This window comes from Carassius carassius, chromosome 23 (assembly GCF_963082965.1).
Source record: "Carassius carassius chromosome 23, fCarCar2.1, whole genome shotgun sequence".
NCBI lineage: Eukaryota > Metazoa > Chordata > Actinopteri > Cypriniformes > Cyprinidae > Carassius > Carassius carassius.
In genome coordinates this window covers 1,161,547-1,184,513 of record NC_081777.1, presented here as the reverse complement: position 1 = coordinate 1,184,513, position 22,967 = coordinate 1,161,547, and the positions used below count along the sequence as shown (strand labels likewise).

The 22,967-nt window shown below is 41.3% G+C and overlaps 1 protein-coding gene across 5 annotated transcripts in view; it reads right to left on the bottom strand.

Annotated features, from left to right (window-relative positions):
• The window catches only part of LOC132101187 (SH2 domain-containing adapter protein F-like), a 113,532-nt gene that overhangs the window by 7,730 nt on the left and 82,835 nt on the right, over positions 1-22,967 (bottom strand). For 3 of the 5 annotated variants that reach the window (XM_059505909.1, XM_059505910.1, XM_059505913.1), the window contains one exon: positions 12,542-12,652. The exons of the other annotated variants lie outside the window; for them this stretch is intronic. In XM_059505909.1, coding sequence (XP_059361892.1) covers positions 12,542-12,652 — 111 coding nt within the window. The remainder of the gene's footprint in view (positions 1-12,541; positions 12,653-22,967) is intronic. 5 annotated transcript variants of the gene reach the window in all.

The window sequence follows — 22,967 nt, the reverse complement described above, 5'->3', positions numbered from 1 at the left end:
ACATCCTCATGAGGAAGAGAGGGAACACGGGACGTCCCGTATGAGACCACACACAAACCCACACAGAGACATGTTTGATCTGTGTGACAGTGTCGTCATCTGACCCTGAGCTCTTTATCCAGCGGAGACAGGGGAACAGATGCAGACGCAGAGAGCTTCAGCTGGACCGCAAACTCATTCAGTTATTCATCATTTAGTACACAATATTTGTTCATTTTGACATGTCAGTCAATAAATCCACCTACCTTAATATGGAATAATATAATATATAAGGGGAGTCGATTAAAATTTTTAGTCTAATTAAGTACATACGATAAGAGAGGAGGCTGTGCTGGAATGTGTGTGTGTGTGTGTGTGTGTGAGAGAGAGAGAGAGAGAGAGAGAGAGAGAGAGTGTGTGTGTGTGTATTGGATGAGTGTGAGATGGAATCATTTTTTGTTCACTGTTGTCATATACTGTTCGTCAGCGGAGAAACGATCTGTTACCATGGAAACCTCTCGAGCAAACGACAAGCTGACGCTCTCCAGAGAAGAGTGTGTTACAGAGAGACGGAGGAGAGATGCTTCATGAACACACAGTGAATCTATAGCAGTGCGGTCATAACACGGCCCCTGGGTGACCCCAGCGTCTGTGACTGTAACCGTGGCGACATCACGGAGACTCTCTGACCTCGTCATGTCTAACAGACTGAGCACTGATGTACTGCAGCCGCAAAAACACACACAGTTACACAAAGCACATGAAAGCCATTTTCAATCTCAGCATCATGAGTGTCGGTAACCGCTGGCAACAGTGTGTGGGCGTGTCCTGTGAGCCAGTTGAGAGGAAGTTAGTTCTATTCTATATTCTGCGTCATACAGTTAGAAAAGTCTTTTAATTATTTTTAAAGTTATGGTGAGTTGAGCAGTTTATGATCAGGTTAATTCATCAGCAGGCCACTCATCTTCATAAAAACAGCAGAAGAACGCCAGGGCAGAAATGTAGAAGCTGAAGAGATCAAGATATTTATAGCATGTATTACAAGTTTGTCACTTCTCAGCAATCTCCAGAGCACATTACACAACTACATGAGAAAACAGACTGAGCATTATTCAAAGAAAAAAGGGAAGAAACAGACACTTTCAGGATCATTAATCGCAGATGGAGAGGAAAATGTAAATATTATAGCATTTTATTTTATGAAAATAGAAGTGAAGTGATCCTGTGACAGGAAATGCCTTACATGGACAAAGACATCTATGAAACATTAAGACAATAAACACAATACATAAACACAATTATGACAGATGCAGTGCTAATTGACATATCATTTATTTCAGTACATAAACTATAAAACATATGTTAAACCTAATTCTGTGCAGAAAATTGAAATAATTGTTTGTTGTATTTAAAACAATCATAAATTGACATTAGGAAAAAAATATATAGATTACAAATGATGTATTTGATTTTCTTACAGCTATTTCAAAGTAAGGGATAAGAAAATAATATCTTATAAATAATAACAAACAAAAAGTGAATCGAATCGTTCTGAATTTGCAGAGATCGTTCTTGAATCGAACTGATTCACACACATTATTATTAGTAGTAGTAGTAATAGAAACATTGTTATTATTTTTATTAATGTATATTTTTTAATATTATGTAATTGTTGCAGGGGGGGGCGTGGTTTAGCGAAGTCTGCAGCGGGAGAAGGAATCAGGAGACGAACGGTAAGTGAGTGGTTTGGGCAAAAACTATCATCACCTGTTTCTTGTTCCAGTAATTGGCCCAGAGAGAGTATAAAACGCCAGGAGAGACAGAAGCAGGCGAGAGAGAGACGGACTGCTGACCCAAGCCGGAAACGGAAACGGAAACCGGAAGGAGTAAACCGAAAGTGTTACACGACCGTGTCAGAATAAAAGTCACCGTTTGGGTGTTTGTAAACTTTTAGTTATTTCCGTTATTAATAAACCTGTCAGCAGTCCAGCCGACCCCTTTGTCCTCTTCCTTTCCTCCCACGAACTTTGCTACACTGGTGCCGAAACCCGGGAGGAAGAAGGACCGTCGCCGCCGCCATGCAAAGTCCGGCCGCCACGCCGCTTGCGGGTATCATCGCCTCCCTCGCGGTCCTTCACCGCGAACAACACCTGACCTGAGGACTGATCAGGAGAGGCGTTTCCAGGCCATTGTCCAGGCCCAGCAGGAGGACCGCGAGAGGTTCCGGAGCTGGATCGATCGGGAGGTTCGCGCCGAGGCCGCCGGGCCGCCTGCCGTGCCCATGCATCTACCGCTGCATAAGATGGGGCCTCAGGACGATCCGGAGGCCTTCCTGGAGCTTTTTGTGAAGTCGGCGGAGGCGTGCGGGTGGCCCCGGGAGCAGTGGCCGGTGCGCCTCATTCCCCTTCTCTCCGGAGAGGCCCAGGTGGCCGCTCAACAACTTCCGGTGGCGAACCTCCTGGTCTTCGACGACCTAAAGAGGGCCGTCATCCAGCGGGTCGGGCGGTCGCCCGAACAACATCGCCAGCGTTTCCGGTCCCTGGACTTGGGCGAAGCCGGTCGGCCCTTAGCGATGGCCCAACAGCTCCGGGACTCCTGCCGCAAGTGGCTACTAGCCGAGGGAAGCGACGTGGAGCATGTCGTCGACCTGGTGGTGCTGGAGCAGTTCATCGACGGCCAAAAAGACGGCCGAGTGGGTCCACTGCCACCGCCCCACGTCGCTGGACTCGGCCATCCACCTGGCGGAGGACCACATGGTGGCATGCCCAGGGGTCGGCGCACCCCTACCTACTAACTCTCTCTCTCCTTCTCTCTCTCCCCCTTCTCTCTCTAGCCCTGTCCCTCTCCCTAGGTCCCGTCCAGCCCGGCCCTCCTCGTGTCCCGCCCGGGGGTTGTGCGGGACTGACCAAGGCCACTTCGCAAGTCCAAGGGCCCCGCCCAGGGGCATCCGATAATTTTGGGAACGAATTGGCCCGCGTTTACGGTTTTATTGGGGTTGTAATGTGCGGATGCCTCTTGGGGAAAGAAGGCGCGGAAGTAGACCACGCGGGTACAGGTGGGGGAAACTGAGCCAGGACCACTGGGTTCTGCTTCAGGGGAACCGAACGAAATCGGGAGACTGATTCTCTCAGAGCGTGATGACTTTCCTCTGGAGCAGTCTCAGGATGAGACACTAAAACATGCGTTTCAACAGGTCCGCACCATCGATGGCCACTCTCTCCAACCTGCCCTCCCACTCTCCTATCCGTATTTTGCCATTTTAAAAGACTGGTTGCATCGAGTGACCCAAGACGCTCGGAAAAAAGTGAATACAACCCAATTGTTAATTCCAAAGGGCCGCAGGGAAATGCTTTTTCATGCGGCTCATTCTTATCCTATGGCGGGCCATTTGGGACAGGCAGCAACACTGAATCGCCTCATGACCCGTTTCTTTTGGCCGGGCATTCATGACAACGTGCGCAGGTGGTGCGCGTCTTGTCCGGAATGTCAGTTAGTGAACCCACTGGCCACCCCAAAAGCGCCTTTGCGCCCTCTTCCCTTAATGCAGGTCCCCTTCGAGAGAATTGGTATGGACCTCATCGGGCCATTAGAGCGACCGGCACGAGGACATCGCTTTGCATTAGACATAGTTGATTATGCAACACGATATCCTGAAGCGGTGGCCCTCCGCAACATTTCCGCTAAAAGTGTTGCAGATGCCCTGTTTCGTCTTATCTCCCGGGTGGGGGTTCCAAAAGAAATCCTCACCGATCAGGGCACGGCGTTTATGTCACGTACGCTACGCGAATTGTACGGATTGTTGGGCATTAAATCGATTCGAACTAGCGTCTATCACCCACAAACCGACGGCCTGGTCGAACAGTTTAATCGCACACTTAAATCCATGATCCGTAAGTTCGTTCAGGAGGACGCCAAAAATTGGGATAGGTGGCTAGAGCCCTTGTTATTCGCTGTGCGAGAGGTCCCACAAGCCTCCACGGGGTTTTCCCCCTTTGAGCTTCTCTATGGACGCCAGCCCCGAGGGGTGCTCGACGTACTAAGAGAAACTTGGGAGGAGGGACCATCTCAGGGCAAAAATGAAATTCAGTATGTGCTGGACTTGAGAACAAAACTCCACACGTTGGGGCGGCTATCAAGGGAGAATTTGTTACAAGCCCAGGACAACCAGAGCCAGTTGTATAACAGGGGGTCTAGATTATGCAAATTTGCACCGGGAGAGAAAGTACTTGTATTACTCCCAACGTCGAGCTCTAAGTTAATGGCTAAGTGGCAGGGACCATTTGAGGTCGCACGACAAGTCGGAGATCTCGATTATAAGGTAATACGGTCCGATAGGAACGGGTCTCGTCAGATCTATCACCTCAACCTCCTTAAAAAATGGAATGAGGCGGAGTCAGTGATGTTGGCGACGGTGATTGGGGGGAGGATGATCTCGGACCAGAGGCGAATATCAAACCACAATCCCTCTCCCGCCGTCCCAACTCACTGACTTAACGAAATTACAGGCGGAGTTTGCCGATGTCTTCTCGCCCCTACCGGGCCGTACTAACCTGATTCAGCACCATATCGAGACCGAGCCGGGCGTGGTAGTTCGCAACCGGCCGTATCGCTTACCTGAGCACAAGAAAAAAATAGTTCAGGCTGAATTAGGCTCTATGCTGGACATGGGGGTAATAGAAGAATCCCATAGTAACTGGGCGAGCCCGATAGTTTTAGTTCCGAAAACGGACGGCTCAGTCCGGTTCTGTGTGGATTATCGCAAGGTGAATTCTGTGTCAAAATTCGACGCGTATCCAATGTTGACGAGTTCGTTGATCGGCTAGGCTAGGCTCGTTTTTATTTGACATTGGATTTAACCAAGGGTTGTTGGCAGATCCCCTTGTCTCCTTTATCCAAAGAAAAGACAGCTTTCACAACGCCGTTTGGATTACACCAATTTGTTACCCTTCCATTTGGCTTGTTCGGGGCACCAGCTACCTTCCAGCGCCTCATGGATGGGATTCTGCGGCCCCATGCTGCGTATGCGGCTGCCTATCTAGATGATATCATTATATTTAGTAATGATTGGCAGCGGTATATGCAGCATCTGAGGTCTGTCCTGAGGTCACTGAGGGGGGCGGGGCTCACGGCCAACCCAAAGAAGTGTGCGATTGGGCGTGTGGAAGTGAAGTATCTGGGCTTCCACTTGGGGCATGGGCAGGTGCGTCCCCAAATTGATAAGACAGCCGCTATTGCGAACTGCCCACGTCCCAAGACCAAAAAGGAGGTAAGGCAGTTCTTGGGGCTGGCGGAATATTATAGACGGTTTATTCCTAATTATTCAGACCTCACCAGCCCTTTGACAGATCTAAAAAGGAGGTGCCAGATACGGTCCAGTGGACGGAGCCGTGTCAGCAGGCCTTTACTCAGGTCAAGGCTACTCTAAGTGGCGGGCCGTTATTACACTCTCCTGATTTTTCTCTCCCTTTTCTGTTGCAGACAGACGCGTCGGACAGGGGGCTGGGGGCAGTCCTGTCCCAGGAGATAGAGGGAGAGGAACGGCCGGTGCTGTACGTTAGCCGGAAGCTCTCGAAGAGAGAGGCTAAGTACAGCACCATGGAGAAAGAGTGCCTTGCCATCAGATGGGCTGTCCTCACCCTCCGCTATTATCTCCTGGGATGGGAGTTCACCTTCTGTTCGGACCACGCTCCGCTGCAGTGGCTCCACCGCATGAAGGATACCAACACGCGGATCACTCGTTGGTATCTAGCTCTTCAGCCTTTTAAGTTCAAGGTTATCCACAGGCCGGGTGTTCAGATGGCAGTGGCCGACTTCCTCTCCAGAAATGGGGGGGGGGGGGGGGGGGTCACTTTTTCTTTCTTTTTTTTTTCGGTCACTTTTTTTTTTCTAAAAGTGAAGTGACATTCAGCCTAGTATGGTGACCCATACTCAGAATTTGTGCTCTGCATTTAACCCATCCGAAAATGCACACACACAGAGCAGTGAACACACACACACTTTGAGCACACACCCGGAGCACTGGGCAGCCATTTATGCTGCGGCGTCCGGGGAGCAGTTGGGGGTTCGATGCCTTGCTCAAGGGCACCTAAGTCGTGGTATTGAAGGTGGAGAGAGAACTGTACATGCACTCCCCCCACCCACAATTCCTGCCAGCCCAGGACTCAAACTCACAACCTTTCGATTGGGAGTCCGACTCTCTAACCATTAGGCCACGACTTCCCACAAGCAGCGGGAGAAGGAATCAGGAGATGAACGGTAAGTGAGTGGTTTGGGCAAAAACTATCATCACCTGTTTCTTGTTTCAGTAATTGGCCCAGAGAGAGTATAAAACACCAGGAGAGACAGAAGCAGGCGAGAGAGAGAAGGACTGCTGGCCTAAGCCGGAAACAGAAACCGGAAGGAGTAAACCGAAAGTGTTACGCGACCGTGTCAGAATAAAAGTCACCGTTTGGGTGTTTGTAAACTTTTAGTTATTTTCGTTATTAATAAACCTGTCAGCAGTCCAGTCCTTTCCTCCCACGAACTTTGCAACAGTAATGTTTTATTATTCTCACACACAATGACATTATTATTATTATTATTTGTGTAGGTTAATAATTTTTTTTATTAATAATCTATTATTATTATTATTATTAGACTATAAGAACAACAACATCTACAGTATTAAAATTAAGATTAATTAAATTATTATTATTAAATTATTTATATTAATAAAGTGTGTGGGCTAATTATTATATCAATTTTCATTATTATTATTAACATCAAGTTTTTCTGATCCAGTTTATAAAATAATTTTCTGTCAATTCTCAACTGTAACTTTAAAGGAAAATAAATATTTAGAAACTCTTCAGATGAATAAAAACGTCACCGAAGCAGACAACATGTGGGTTACTTCTGAACACTCTCAATAATTAAAGCTGCTAATTAATTCTCATTTACTAATGGGCTAGTGGAAGTTCCATCAGAAGAAAGAGTCTCTGGATTACAGCCAGCGATTAAGATCTCTGACGTCTGTGCCCCTTCATTAAAGCCCAGGAATACAGAATACAGGCTCAACCCCACAGTCACACTCGCAGAACGAAATCTACATCGCTTTTAATTCTATTATTTCATATTCCACAGAGACATGAGGCAGATATGAGCCCAGAAGAAAGCAACAATTAATTCAGACGCCAAAAACAAAAGAAGCGCCAGCTTTTCTCTGTGCAAACAAAAGAGTTTGACCATATTTATATGCAAATTTAATTTCTGGCTCATCAAGAAGCTGAACAAAATGAAAGTCTCTTCAGATTGATGCGACAGGTTGTCAGGTGCTATATATCTCTGAACAAAGGAATAAATGACGAGGTGGTTGACTAGTAGTGCAGTAACCAGCTGGTTGATTAGTGAGGTTAACTACTGCTTCTAGACCTAACTCTCAAATCCTACATGTGCTGATAGTGCTTGTTTTTTTTTTTTTTTTACTAATTTTGTTATGCGCTTTTGTAATTTTCATTATTATTATTTTTTTTTCTGTTTAAACGTCAATTATTTTTCTTGTTTGTTTGTTTGTTTTTTAGTAGTAGTAGTTCAAGTGCTTCTGCTTATTTCAGTTTCAAGATCTTCAAGATTCATCTAATATTTACATTTTTATTTAAATTAACAAATTCATTTTTTTTAAATATGAATTAATATTTAGTTTAATTATTTATTTATTTTTATTGTAGTTTAAATTCAGTTGACGTTTTTATGTAAATATTTTATTTAATATTTATATTTAACTTCATTTCAGCCGAATTTAAATTAACAAAATGCTTTGAATAGTTGTAGTGCTTTCAGATACGGTAACACTTAGGGACCAATTCTCACTATTAACTAGTTGCTTGTTATCATGTCTATTATTAACATACGATATAGTCATTTAGAAGACGCTTTTATCTAAAGTGACTTAAGAGCAATCAAAACCAACAAAATAGCAATAATATGCTAGTGCTATGACAAGTCACACAGCAAGGTCATATACAATATATATATATATATATGAAGTAAAGACCAAAAGTTTGGAAACATTACTATTTTTAATGTTTTTGAAAGAAGTTTCTTCTGCTCATCAAGCCTGCATTTATTTGATCAAGAATACAGAAAAAAACTGTAATATTGTGATATATTATTACAACCTAAAATAATTGTTTTTAAATGTATTATACTTTAAATGATCATTTATTTCTGTGATGCAAAGCTGAATTTTTAGGATCATTATCACATGATCCTTTAGAAATCATTCTAATATGATGATTCATTATCAAAGTTGGAAACATTTCTGCTGCTTAATATTTTTTCAGAACATGTGATACTTTTTTAGGATACTTTGATGAATAATAAAAAAGAAAAAAAAGAAGCTATGTTTTTAAAATATAAATATTTTGTAATAACAATATACACTACTGGTCAGTAATTTGGGGTCAGTAATTTTTTTTCTTTCTTTTTTTAAATAAAATCAATACTTTTATTCAGCAAGAATGTGTTAAATTGATAAAAAGTGATAGTGAAGAAAATATATTATTAGAATATATATTATTTAAAAAAATATTTTGGATAAATGCAGTTCTTTTTAACCTTTTATTGATCAAATATATGAGACAGCAGAACTGTTTCCAACACTCATAATAAATCAGAATATTAGAATGATTTCTAAATGATCATGTGATCGACTGATGTTACATGTGACACTGAAGGCTGGAGGAATGATGCTGAAAATTCAGCTTTGCATCACAGGAATACATTATTTTTTTAAAGTATATTCAAATAGAAAACTATTATTTTAAGTTGTAATAATATATCACAATATTACAGTTTTTTCTGTATTTTTGATCAAATAAATGCAGGCTTGATGAGCAGAAGAAACTTCTTTCAAAAACATTAAAAATAGTAATGTTTCCAAACTTTTGGTCTGTACTTCATATATATATATAATATATAACTTGAACTGAAGTATTTAAGTTGAAATAAGTGGATTGTATTTATTTATTTATTTTTTACAGTGTATATTTTATTTTATTTCAGCTTTATTTAAATTATTGAAAACGTTTTCAATAGTTTTTAGATATTACTGTTTATGTAAAGTTTAATTTCTGTTTCAGTTTTAGTTCAGTTCTTAATTAGAATGAACAATAATGGTAATACTGGAAGTGTTTTAGTATCTGGGGATTGTGCAGACAGCATGACTCGCAGTGTATTTCCCTGATCTCTGTGAAACTCGGGATCATCTTACGGTTAATCTCTGGAGGAAAGGATCAATGCAGGTTAGTTTACAGCCGCCCGATGTGCTCAAATCCACACACAGAAACACAAACCTGCTCTTCACCTCTGCAAACATAAATCTGGATCTCCAGCGGTGACACACAACACCACTTACAAGCATTCTTTGCTTTTATGGCGACACGTGAGCGTAAGCTTTCCAAAACACGCCTGAAATGGAAACGTGAATCTTAGTCAAGTGATCTGAACATCTGTAATCTCCACAGGTCAATCGCTTCTCCACAGTGCCCTGTCTGAGGACTGAACGCAGTCAGGAACCTGCTGATTGTAGTAAACTGTGAAGGGAACACTAAACGTCTGAGCAGAAGCTGTTTGAGTCAGTCGAGCTGGATCTACACTGAGTGCTGGACTCAAGCCTTCTGTCATTTTCTGCTTCACTGGAAGCAAATGCTAAATTTGGACGGTAGTGCAAGAAAGAGGCTTAAATCTCACAGCAGCACTTTAACTTTATCTGAGCTTATGTGCTTCACGAGTCCAAAAGCTCTTCACCTGTTTCCAGGAGAGGAAGTCAAACCCACAGATGAAAGTTGACACTATTACTACTACTAATAAGAATAAACAGAAGAAACAGCCGAGCAACAGAGAATGACAGCAGCTTGTAAGTGTTTTGCCTCGTTTTCTCATTAGACTACTGTGTGATCGTCATTGCTAGGAAAGTTTGGTTTAAATTGTGTATCTTACCCTGGTAAATACGTGCTGAAAGTGGCGCTTGGTTTTGAGTTTGCCTATCGCAGGACTGCCCAGTTTCGATCTGCTAAATAGTGAGGCGTGGCCAGCTGCCTTCAATCACAGGTAATCAGACAAATACAAAAGCGGTAGGTTTCACCGCGGCAGCCCTCGTGTGAATCCTCCTCGTGTGAAGACCGACAAGTGTAAAGACCATCGACTCTACCTGCGCGACTCCACCGAGCAAGGACACTGTTTGGGCACTTGAGTATTGCTTTTTTCCCCCTTTCTTCAGGTACCTTACTTTTTGTATATCTTGTTCTCAAATACTTATTTTGATCACTTGTAGTCACTATGTGCTTTCAGATCTCTACTATCACTACTAACACTCGGAGAGCACGCTATGTACGTCGCAGGAAGGCCTGTCTGACAAACCTACGGCCTGTACCTCTGACCTCTACTACTACGCGAGTGTCTACTACAGCGACTCATCAGCGACAAATCAGGCAACCAACTGGACCTCATCTACACACACTGTTTCTCCGTGGACAACTCTTCAGTTGCTCCACTGCACACCTCAGACCACTTCCTCATTACTGCTAACCTAGCACTTACTCCTGAAGCAGCACACACTCCAACGCAGGTCACGACGGAACCTACACCCACTCTCTAGGAACCAATCTGGCTTCAAAAGCAGCCGCTCAACTGAGACTGCTCTGCTTTCGGTTACTGAAGCCCTGCGACTGGCAAGAGCATCTTCAAAATCCTCAGTACTCATCTTACTGGACCTGTCTGCTGCTTTTGACACCGTTAATCACCAGATTCTCCTGTCAACCCTCAGAAAGATGGGCATCTCTGGAACCGCACTCCTGTGGGTTAAGTCCTACCTCTCTGACAGATCCTTCAGTGTGTCTTGGAGGGGGGATGTTTCTAAGTCACAACAACTTGTTAATGGGGTTCCTCAAGGCTCAGTACTTTGACCACTTCTCTTCTCAATCTACATGACATCATTAGGATCTGTCATTCAGAAGCATGGCTTTTCTTATCACTGCTACGCTGATGACACCCAACTCTACCTCTCATTCCAACCAGATGACCCGACGGTAGCTGCTCGCATTTCAGCCTGTCTGAGTGACATCTCTAGCTGGATGAATGACCATCACCTTCAGCTCAACCTTACCAAGACACAACTGCTGGTGGTTCCAGCAAACCCATCGTTTCATCACAACTTCTCTATACAGCTGGGCTCATCAACCATTACTCCTTCGAGGACAGCTAGAAACCTAGGAGTTGTGATGGATCATCAGTTAAGCTTCACAGACCACATAGCTACAACGACCCTGTCCTGCAGGTTTGCCTTATACAACATTAGGAAGATTAGACCCTTCCTGTCAGAGCAAGCCACCCAACTTCTTGTCCAACCTCTTGTTCTCTCCAGACTGGACTATTGTAATGCTCTCCTGGCTCTTCCTGCATGTACTGTCAAGCCTCTGCAATTAATCCAGAATGCAGCAGCGAGGGTTGTCTTCAATGAGCCAAAAAAAGCTCACGTTACTCCTCTCCTCATCAGGGTACACTGGCTACCAGTAGCCACTCGCATCAAATTCAAGGTACTGATGCTAGCCTACAAGACAACCACTGGCACAGCACCAACATACCTAAACTCACTGGTTAAATCTTATGTGCCGTCCAGAAGTTTGCGCTCTGCAAGTGAACAATGCCTTGTGGTGCCATCCTAAAGAAGTTCAAAATCACTCTCACGGACCTTTTCCTGGTCTGTGCCCAGCTGGTGGAATGACCTCCCAATCTCAATTCGTACAGCTGAGTCTTTACTCATTTTCAAGAAACATTGAAAGACTCATCTTTTTCGCCTGCACTTAACCAACTAACACTAGCACTTTTCCTTTTCTTGTCTTTTCATTTTATATATATAAAAAAAAAAAACTGGCTATGCGTTCTGTATTAAACTAACTGAGACTTGTCACTGCACTTGTATACTGTTGTTGTTCTCTTGTTGACCTGACTGCTTCTATTGTTCTCATTTGTAAGTCGCTTTGGATAATAGCGTCTGCTAAATGATTAAATGTAAATGTAAATACATAAAACGAAACAGGATTAATATACTTAACACTTAATATACGTACTTAAACAGAAAAATCAACACTTCATTTCTGTCTCAGAATAAAGCTAAAATTAAAAGGTTAAAATTGTATGTATATATATATATATATATATATATATATATATATATATAAATAATAATAATAAGAAGAAGAAACTGAAAGTGAAATGAAAATCAAAAGCATGATAATAAAAGTCATACTGTGAAATTAAATGTGACATTCTGAGATATAAAGTGAAATTTAGGAGAAATAAAAACTTGCACTGATTGATTTTAAAATATTTCAGTGCCTTTGTTTTATATCAAGATGGACATCAGTAATGTTTTTTGTTTGCTAGTTTTTTCTAAGGCAAGTTTATAAAAATGACTTGAATGTCCTAACTGAACTATGGCCTAATCCTGGTTTAGTCCAAGCCCTGTCTGTGAAGACGTTAACGGGGTCTGGAGGACGTGTGTGAAGGATGAGGCTGGACACACCGTGCTGGAGCTGGTCTCCTGGAGAGGACGGAGCCTCCATCAGCTGAGGACTGGAGTTCAGCTGCCCGACCGGAGGAGGCCACGGCAGATCCTTAATGACCTTAATCTCCACTGCAGACAGAAGCAGAGGACAGGAGAGAGAGAGACAGAGGGAGGGCAGGAGAGAAGAGGACAGGAGCGTCAGTGAAGGCAGGATCAGGTCAGCAGGGCAAACAGTCACAGACTGGAAACAGGAAACAGGAAGGAACCAGGAAACAAACAGTGATGGAGAGCACTCAGGATTCTGCCGGTCGAACACAAACACCTACAGACCTATGGATTAAACCTAGAAAACCACTGAAAAACACTTTAACTTTCACACATATCTCCTCATCTCTTCTGTCTCTTCAGCTGGAGCTTCTGGTGTCAAACCTTTCCTGATTGTGATCAAGTAAAGGTCAGAATAAGGTCAGTAATATCTCCAGATGAACTCTTCCTGGACTGAAGCAGCTCAGCTTTACTTGATTCTCCATCAATCAGGTTTTAGAGTCTCAAATCTGATCCTCAGGATCTTTTGAGGAGCGTTTGTTTCCAGAAGCTTTACTTTCACTGTTCCTCAGCGGAGGAATGATCTTCACAAGCCTAATTCAAAGATGAGACACAAAAAAGTGCATAAGCAAACTCTTTCTTAGATTTTTTTGTAGGATGCAACAAGTTGATTCCTAGGAAAGACAGTCAGATATCTGTGGGATTCAGATGATTTTCCCCAGATTATACGGTTCATTAGGAGTACACACACACTGTAGCTCCTCCGTATGCTGCGTTCATTAAAGACCTGTCAGGTGTGCTATTCAAAGAGAATAAACTGTGTCTACTACAGCATGAAGCAATGCACTTTTCTCTCTCTATTAATGCAGCTCTGCTGGATGTAATCGTTGAGAGACGCACTCATCCGGTGACAGCAAATCTATTCTCAAAAACATCCCACTCACTTACCAGAGAAGCGGATCCACATCATAACAGCACTGAGAGCATATGAGGCTCTGCAGAGGCCTGGTCTTAGACCCTTCGGGCCACATTTCTGGGTAAATAGTGTTATAATAGCTAGAAATACAATTGCACATTTAACAGAGTGAAAGACAAACAAATCAAAGTCACAAAGCCCTGGTCTAGAGATGAGAAAACCCTTCATCCAGCTGCTCATACCTTCACAAACCAAAATACCTGCTTACTAAAATATGCATAGTACTGAAAATCTTGCTAATTATATGAACACTGACCCCAACATGAATATAAAGGAATCAGCATTAAACTGACTTATTGAGACACCCGTTTTTTTTTACAGCAGAATTTGAAAATGGTCTCATATTTTATAAAGTTTGCATCATTTATACTGCTATTTTTTCTATTACAAAAAAAGAATCCAAGGGACATTGAAAGTGCCTAAAACGCTGCACACTGATGCATTTCGGCCTTCAAAGAGTGTGTCACCTAAAGGCCGAAATGCATCATGTGCAGAGTTTAAGGCACTTTCAATGTTTATCGAGATGGCCAGAATGTGAATAAAGGATTTTAATCTTTTTTGAGGACCAGAACAAGTGCTTTGGATTCATTTTTCACCTTCTGTGATTACGTCACATGGTCCTTAATCAGCAAGTAGCACTTCAAGAAGTGTCCTACAAACAATAAATTTTCCTGTTTATCTCTGTGGAGCTGCTTTGAAACAAACTGTATAGTATAAAATGCTACAGAAATAAATGGGACATGGATAACTAAATACATTGCTTTGTATATACTTTTGATCTAACATTCAAAATATTAGTGGAGGACACTGTAGATAGCATTTTGGCCAAATCAATTAAAAACACTGAAAACATAATTCAATCATTTTAAATGCTACAAGTGAACTTAGGCATCACAACACAACAATGTACAATAATAAATGGGTATTCATTCTGAGATTAGCTAAAGGTTAAAAGTTACTTTAAAAGTGTTATTAAACTATTGGTGTTTTTAAAGATTCATTTAAGTGAGTGATGACAAAGAAAGAAAAAAGAGGGAAAATGAGCATGGACCATTGAATATCCCACATTGACTGATACTGATTATATATATATATATATATATAACACTTAATGCCTTTATGTATAATGCATTATAAAGCATTTCATAATGAATGTTGTAATGCATTATATATTTTCACAAACAATTGTAGCCAAAATGAACATGCATTTTAATATTTGAAAGGCTGTTTGTCTTGTGGTTTAATGCATTATACTGTACTTTCTAAATTATTTAATTTGAATTTACAGTAACAATGAATTGATAAGTGTTATAATGCATTACAACTGTAGTTATAATTAGTCCTGAGATCATGCAATGCATTACAGGTTCATTGCAAACTATAATGCATTAAAAAGTATTTTATAAACTATTATATATAACAATTTAAGTGTTACCATATATTTTACCAATATATTGTGCATTTCTATAACGCACAAAAAAATAACACAGAAGGACAGAAATGACAGGAAATAGAACTGTTTCATGTCATTACATGCTATTACCATGCTATTACCATGTCATTATCATGTTATTACCATGTTATAAATGTATTTCAAGGTACTTTAGAGAGAAAATCATTGTAAAACTATACTACTAATGACCATGGTTTTTCTGAGGTACAGTTTGCTTCTTTTATGTCATATTTGACTATAATTTATCATCAGTAGACAGAAACATGACTGCAGCGTCGAGTGTATTTGTGTTTATTAATTCTCTCACAACATTAGCCACAGTGCATCGCTGCAGCTTCTCGCATCTCGACTCTTCGCAGTGACCGCGTCTGTCCATGAATTAACTCTGCAGTGCCAGTTAATTAAAAACAGCACAGAGCGAGTCAGTGTACACTGGGAGTTAGAAATGAGACATCGCTGTCACTTAAGCCCCGAACCATGTCTATTTATTAATTAAACATGCAACAAATCCCTTCATTCTGCTTTCTGTGAATCTTCTCCCTGACAGAAACAGCTCGACCCAAAACAAACAGCACACACAAACAAAAGCTCCTGCGGATGGATACAAGCCACAGCTCTGAAATTCAAAGCAAACGCACTTGTGATTCATTTGGCATCGGATGCTTTCAGCGCTTGACAGGCGAAAGACCCGAACTGTCTGAGCATCCAGAATAAAGCCGACAGTTTGTAGACTGTGCTGCCAGCCGTTTTACGAGCCGATCAACACACTCATTTTTTAAATAATAGAATTAGAATAGAGAGTGCTAGAATTAGAGGTTCAAATAAAGATGGAAGAGGTGTGTTTCTAGCTGATTCTTGGACGCTGCCTGATTCATTTCTGATTATTTTTATCATAAAAAAGTGTCAATAGAGGCCTGGGGTATGTAAATGTAAATTTTTGCTATTGCAGAAGTTAGAGATCCATCTGTGCTGGATATAAAGGTCCAGGTCGCTTAAGACCTGAATATGTAATAATAATTGGTGAAACATTCATGTATTTAAGGGTTAAGCAGGAATAGCGCTCATTATATGATGGTGCTTGACAGAGCCTTCATAATCCACCAGCTATTCGCTGATAGCCGATCTAGCGAGGTCAACCTCTTTGACAGCTGAATAAATCATCTCTCCATTGATGTATGGTTTTATTAGGAGGACAATATTTGGCTGAGATACAACTATTTGAAAATCTACATATTACTAATCAAAAATTAAGTTTTGATACATTTACAGTATGACATTTACTAAATATCTTAATGGAACATGATCTTTACTTAATATCCTAATGATTTTGGAAATGTATAATTGTGACTCATGTAATGTATTGTTGTCCATTTCTACAAATATACCTGTGCTACTGATGACTGCTTCTGTGCTGCAGGGACACATGTCAGCTCTTCTGCGCTGCAGGTGAACTCAGTTAAAAGGCTGTAAAGCTCCTTGTGTTAAGCCAGAAAGCCGTTTGCGTGTAATGCAGCGTGTTGTGAGGATTAGTGCGTTCTACAGACTTGCATTGGTAAACACCAGTAAACACGCTGGTGATGTGTCGTCTTCATTTCAGGAGGTTGTCACACTTTGCTTGTTTCAGCGCTCTGGCGAGAATTTTGGCTTAGCTATAATGTGAAAACCTCTAGATTAATTGAACCGAAGGGAGCTCAACAGAACATTGCACACATTTTTACATATTAAAACACATAATGAATGAACTTTAAAGAAAAATGAAAAGTGAAATGAACTGAGTGGTTTTGCTTTATATCCACACTGTGCTTTTTATATATATCATGCATTATTTTATGCTTTTAAGTTTATTAAGTCACATTCGATCATACAGCTTGCCTCTTACCATGCACGTAATTTGCAGGGGGGTTACGGGGGTCATGACCCCCCAAAAATCAGATCCAACTAATATAACCCCCCCAATATCATCACATCATTCAGATTAAAATAAATATGAAATAGTCAGAATGAATACTTTTGTTCATTTTCTTTATTAATTTCATTTGCCAGCAAGAAAGATAGTATCATATTTTAAATAATTTGTAATGTACCCCCCCGCCCACCGAACAGACTACTTGGTATTACCCAACCTGCTTTCTCTACCAAGTTTGTTCACTATTTCGCGCAGTCGATGGGATGAATGGTTGGAGAAAGCTGACGGAAAGATGAGAAGAACTCTGAAAGGCAGCCAGACAACGATTTTTCATTGTTTGTCGACACCAGCCAAAAAAAAGAAAAGAAAATCCCTGACCAAACGGAGGTACCGCTATTGCTAAGTTAGCTGTTAAGTTAGCTCAGCGTTTCTCAAAGTGTGGGGAGTAGAGACATGAAAAACAGGTTTGGTGCCCATCTTTTTAATTCCTTTATTTATTGACCATACACTCAAAACAAAACAAAGACACATTTAAATGTAAGCCTTACTTAACCTTTTCTCACGTAAGTTTAAAAGTTTTTCAAGGCGACCGTTATTGATCGTAGTATCGCTTTATGGTTCCCATGGAGATGAATCATTCATTGCTTGTCAGCGCTGAATAACTGATGATCTGCTTTTATTTCCTTATATATATCTCATATTCTGATTGTCAAATATGTGCAAGTGGATGTGTTTTGTTGTTCAAACAACTTTAGTTGGGCTGTATTCGCAACGTATTTTAGGGATCTATCTTATTAAAATACCTAAAAAAATACGTAATTTCTGAATTTGATGTTATCAGAGGCTAAATGCAAACACAATTATTATTTTTTTAAATCTACTTTTGAGTCGTATTTCATGCAAAGTGATAATATAATTGCACTTTCATTTTCTCTGTTTGAAAGTTTTTAATGCAGTTATTTGATGTTAAGTTTTTAAAATGTGATGTTAATAAAATACATTTTAACAGTTAATCTTAAAGCCTAGTTTATTAACATTTTGTTGGGGTGATTGGGGACAGGTGGGGCTCGGAAACCTCTCCTATCTCTGAAGTGGGGAATGGCAGAAAAAGTTTGAGGAACCCTGAGTTAGCTGATGATGTGTTTTGTTGACTGGAGTTGGCTGGATAGATGTTGGTTTTCCAGTGTCGTATGAGGTAAAGCCAGAGGCTGCCAGGGACTGTGTAGAACCAGTGTCACTCAATTGTAACTTAAGTTGCTGTTTGCTCCAATACAGTCACCCGTTTGGGGGGGGTGCATAATTAAATTATGCAAATTAGCATGTTACCTTTTACACAAGAAAATTATTCAATAAATTAATAAATTAATAAATATGCCGCGAGTTTAACACCGCAATGGTAGACCCAAAGTTACGCCCTAGCCTCTTACACAGTCAGGTCCATATTTATTTATTTATTTATATTTATTACAAATACATATGATATAGGATTAAATCTCATTAACACGATATTTACAGAGATACTTATACTCAAGCATCCAATAAAGTATGAAACAAAACCAAAAAATAAATCAACATCAGTTTATGGAAGTCAGAGCTGAAGTCACGAGGACTCGAGAGTATCGTTTGTGTTTGACATTACTCTCAAAAATAACTGATTTTATGATTGTAAAGATGCAACAACACCAATTACAACAGCAATTACACACCGCTGCTTCGACAGACGCTCTTCTGCTCTCTATCACAGCTCATTTTACCAAATTACAACAGACTCGCTGTCAATAAAAGTGTCAGAAGTGCTGCAATATCACAAGCACCAGCCTCAGAAGAATACTGACGCACACACACACACACACACACACACACACACATATATATACAGACAGCGACAGCTTTGAACTTTGGCTGAGCTCCTCGATCTGTCACGGCTCGAGCTGATGAGTTAGTCTTACACACAGTGTCTGTTCGCTGTCCTTTCCTTGAACCGCCAGCAAAATTGGGGGAACAGAGTGTGCAAAAAAAGCTGCCTCAATTTCCCACAATCCCCCTGGGCAGAACTCAAGCAGGCCAGCTTTATCTCATGCTCCAGCTTTGAAACAGAGAAGCTGAAGGCTCGGTTCATCCGGATCCGGCCGCTGTAGACAGCACAACGGATGGATTTCATTTCACACTTTCATCGCAGACCTAATTAAGACATCAGGACAGAAACAAAGGACATTTAGACACGATCAAGCTTCAGGCTCAGTGAAGATGTGTGAACTGATTCCACGATTAGACAGGTGCAACATCAAATATTAGTCGCTCTGGGTCTGATGTACTGAAGTGACACGACTGACGAGGTTAAGCGCTGAAGTCTCATGAAACAGTCTCAATAACAGCCACGATCCACTGCTCTGCTTTCTAATGAACCGTCTGAATTCAGGAGAAAAGCGACTTCGTTCTCCTAAAGAGTCTCTCGATCGGCTGCTGGCAGAGTGTGTGTGTGTTTAAAACATGGGGGTGTGAGGTAATTATACAGTGGAAACGCGGTAAAGTGTGTTGCCTACGCCTCGAGCGCAATTAGAAAAGTCAAACGCCTTTTCAAAAGCTCACAGCAGTTTCTGTGGCATCGCAGCGCTGCCATCTGTGATTAAACAGCCAGCAAACTCTCTGTTAGTGTGAGAAGATCTCTGCTGCTGGGGGAGATCTTAAGACGTTCACTCTAAGATGCTAGTAAGAACATTCCTAAATTCATTTACTGCAGAGGATCTCCAATATTTTCCCAATCCTTGTGATACATTCGTCTTAAAAATGTCTTAATAAAATGACTATAAAATGCAATGCATTACAATGCATTTGTTTGAAAATGTTCAGAGTCATTTTTAGATTGTTTTGTTAGAAATAAATGGACTGTTTGTGTACTAATAACATGGTAATGATGTCAAAACATGGGAATTTTTCACATTTACTCATTAATAAGAAGCTGCTGATCAAATACACTATGGTTTTGACAGAAAAAAATATTACGTTACAGCGGTTTATTAAATTAACAATTCTCTGGGTCCAAACGGATCTGGAATATGAAAATAGTATGCAGATTTTGAAAGCATTTTCTTAACATTACAATGACAGCTGCTACTGAAGACTGATCAATGCAATCAAAAACCTCACCAGGCTGCTATAACCATCACTAACCTGCTTGACGAGAGTTCAGCACTTGCTGTTGCATTTTTAATGCACTGTTTTTTTTTTTTTTTCGTTTTTTTTTTATATAAAAAAAAAAAGAATCTGACTCTTAATCAGAGCGCCTGTTGTATTAATTTGTGCTCTCTCTAAAGTGAATGTGTCTGTGCTTACATGTGCTGAAAAATATGCTGCAACTATAGATTTTTAAAAGTCATGTCAAGTATTGTCATGACCAATTTACACGATTTTACAGAATGCTCCATAAATCTGGCCTCAGGTGTGTGTGTGTGTGTGTGTGTGTGTGTGAGTGTGTGTGTGTGAGTGTGTGTGTATGAGTGAGTGTGAGTGTGTGTCTGTGTGAGTGTGTGTGTGTGTGTCTGTGTGTGTGTGTGAGTGTCTGTGCGTGTGTGTGTGTGTGTGAGTGTCTGTGCGTGTGTGTGTGAGTGTGTGTGTGTGAGTGTGTGTGTATGAGTGAGTGTGAGTGTGTGTCTGTGTGAGTGTGTGTGTGTGTGTCTGTGTCTGTGTCTGTGCGTGTGTGTGTGTGTGTGTGTGTGTGAGTGTCTGTGTGTGTGTGTTTGTGTGTGAGATCATGACAGAAGACTGTGAGGCAGCGTCTGTCATCACAGTCCGGGTTTGAGACGGACAACTGCAGACAGATCAGGAGCAGACTGAGACCGTCTGTGGCTGTGCAATATAGAGCCGTCGGCCCAGTTTTACAGTTAAAATACGGTTAGTGACGTCACTTTTATAAACTAACTGACTGTCACATTTCCAGACTGTGTGAATGAAACTGAACTACTTTTACATCAGGTCATGTGATCCGAACCACATACAGTCAGCTAAAATAATCCTCCAGTGAAAAGCTGTTCTGGTCTGAATCAGGAGAGAAATCTGCACGGATCAAGCAGCGTTTAAACAAATCTGAACTAATCTGTGAGAGACAACAGCAGATGCACTTTTCCACTGGAGGAAGTGTTATTATGGATTATAGACTCTATGTATTTGAGTTAAAATCATCTTAATGCTGGATGCGTTTCATCTTTTGTCTTCTCCAGATGTTCACTGATGGACTGGAGTGCTGTGGATTATTGTGATGTTTTTATCAGACTCTCATTCTGACGGCACCCATTCACTGCAGAGCATCCATTGATGAGACACTGATGCAGTGCTACATTTCTACAAACCTGATGAAGAAACAAACTCATCCACAACTTGTGTGGCCCGAGAGAGAGTAAACACATTTTCAGTAAATACCTATACTACTTGGTCTATACTAAAAAAAATAAAAAATAAAAAAATAATAAAAAAAAACACCTTTTGAAAAAACTTTCAGTCTCTCTACTTTAAAATGTCACGTTTAATTCAATGCATTGCTTGCCATTTCCATGCACTTATTCTTGAAATGTAAAAGCAATTTCTGAGGTTTCACTGCAGTCATTCCTTACACATGAAAATAAACAGCTGCCTTTATATTTTAGGAAGGAGGTCATTATATCTGTGACATCACAGAGTTTGATGTATGTGTAAATAGTGTCTTCCATGTGTATCACAGACAAAAAGCGAGAGGAGTTTTCTCTGTGTGCATTTTGGTTTCAACTTCTAGGCTCATCAATCACTCTGTGCCTATACATATAGTGTCTGAGGAGGCAGAAGAAGATAACTAGATGACTAATTAGGTGACACACTAGTGCAGGGGTTTTCAAACTGTGGGTCGCGACCCACTCGTGGGTCACGGAATGGAACAAGGTGGGTCGCACAAAGTCACTTGGCTGCAGCTAATTTTGCGTTTCAATGACACACAGACACTAACACAGTTCAGTCTAGGGCTGCACGAATGTGACGAGTGGGGCGGGGCCTAGTGCCATGGGAACAGAGCTAGGCCGGTGGAGTGATTGGGAAATGAGCAACACTCACCGGTCTCAAGAACCACGGAGGAGATCGGAAAGATACAAAAGAGGAGCGATGACAGTGAAGGACGAGAGAGGACCAGGCCTGGGTTTTATTTTGTGTTTGTTTTTTATTTGTGCACGGCAGTCATCCGAGAGGGGCTGTCGCGCTGTTTTGTGTTTATTTGGTTATTAAAACTTTGTTTGATTGTCCGCCGGTTCCCACCTCTTTCCACGAAGGAGTCATCGAGGCGGTGGGCTGGAGTGAGTTCGCCCCCCCCCCCCCCCCGGCAACTCACTCCAGCCCACCACATCGAGCACCCTCGGCGGCAGACTCCTTCGCCCTGCTCGATGGCACTGCGGATTCACCCCAGCGGCGAAGGATCTTCGGCAGCGCGCCCCTCCTTCCTCCCTGGCTTCGGCACCAGTGTAAAACATTAAAATCTTCACAATCACAGGAAGAAGGAGGCGGGAACTGGGAACCCACTCATCACAACGATATAGCCCACCAACATTAATAATGAACTGCAATATCCTTAGTGTGATTTTCAAATTGCAATTAAGTCCGTGTGCGTTGCGTGTTTTGAAGGTCTCAGAGCAATGTCATTAAAAGGTTCAATCGGTCTTTTTTTACCTATTTCACAATTATTTTAATCTCCAAACTGTTTTAGATAGTTCTGCTTTGCTTCTTATGCTTTTCTAAAAAAGTGTTGGATTGTGCTCCGTTCTCGCCGACACACACGGAAGGATCATGAATGCAACAAAACACAGCAGCGCAGATCACACTTCACTGGAGTGAGCCTGCTTCACGTTTTTATGGACACTACATATTTTAACGCCAGTAAACAAAAATTAAAACTTGTAAATTTGTAGTGAAATTTTCAGTTGTACTCTAAAATAAAATGGTTATTTTTCTTAAATACTTAATTTCTGTCATAAAAATTTTAAGTAAGATTAGGTTTAAAGTAATTTCACTCGTTGTTGTTTTTTTTTTTTTAATATTTTGGTGGGTCGTG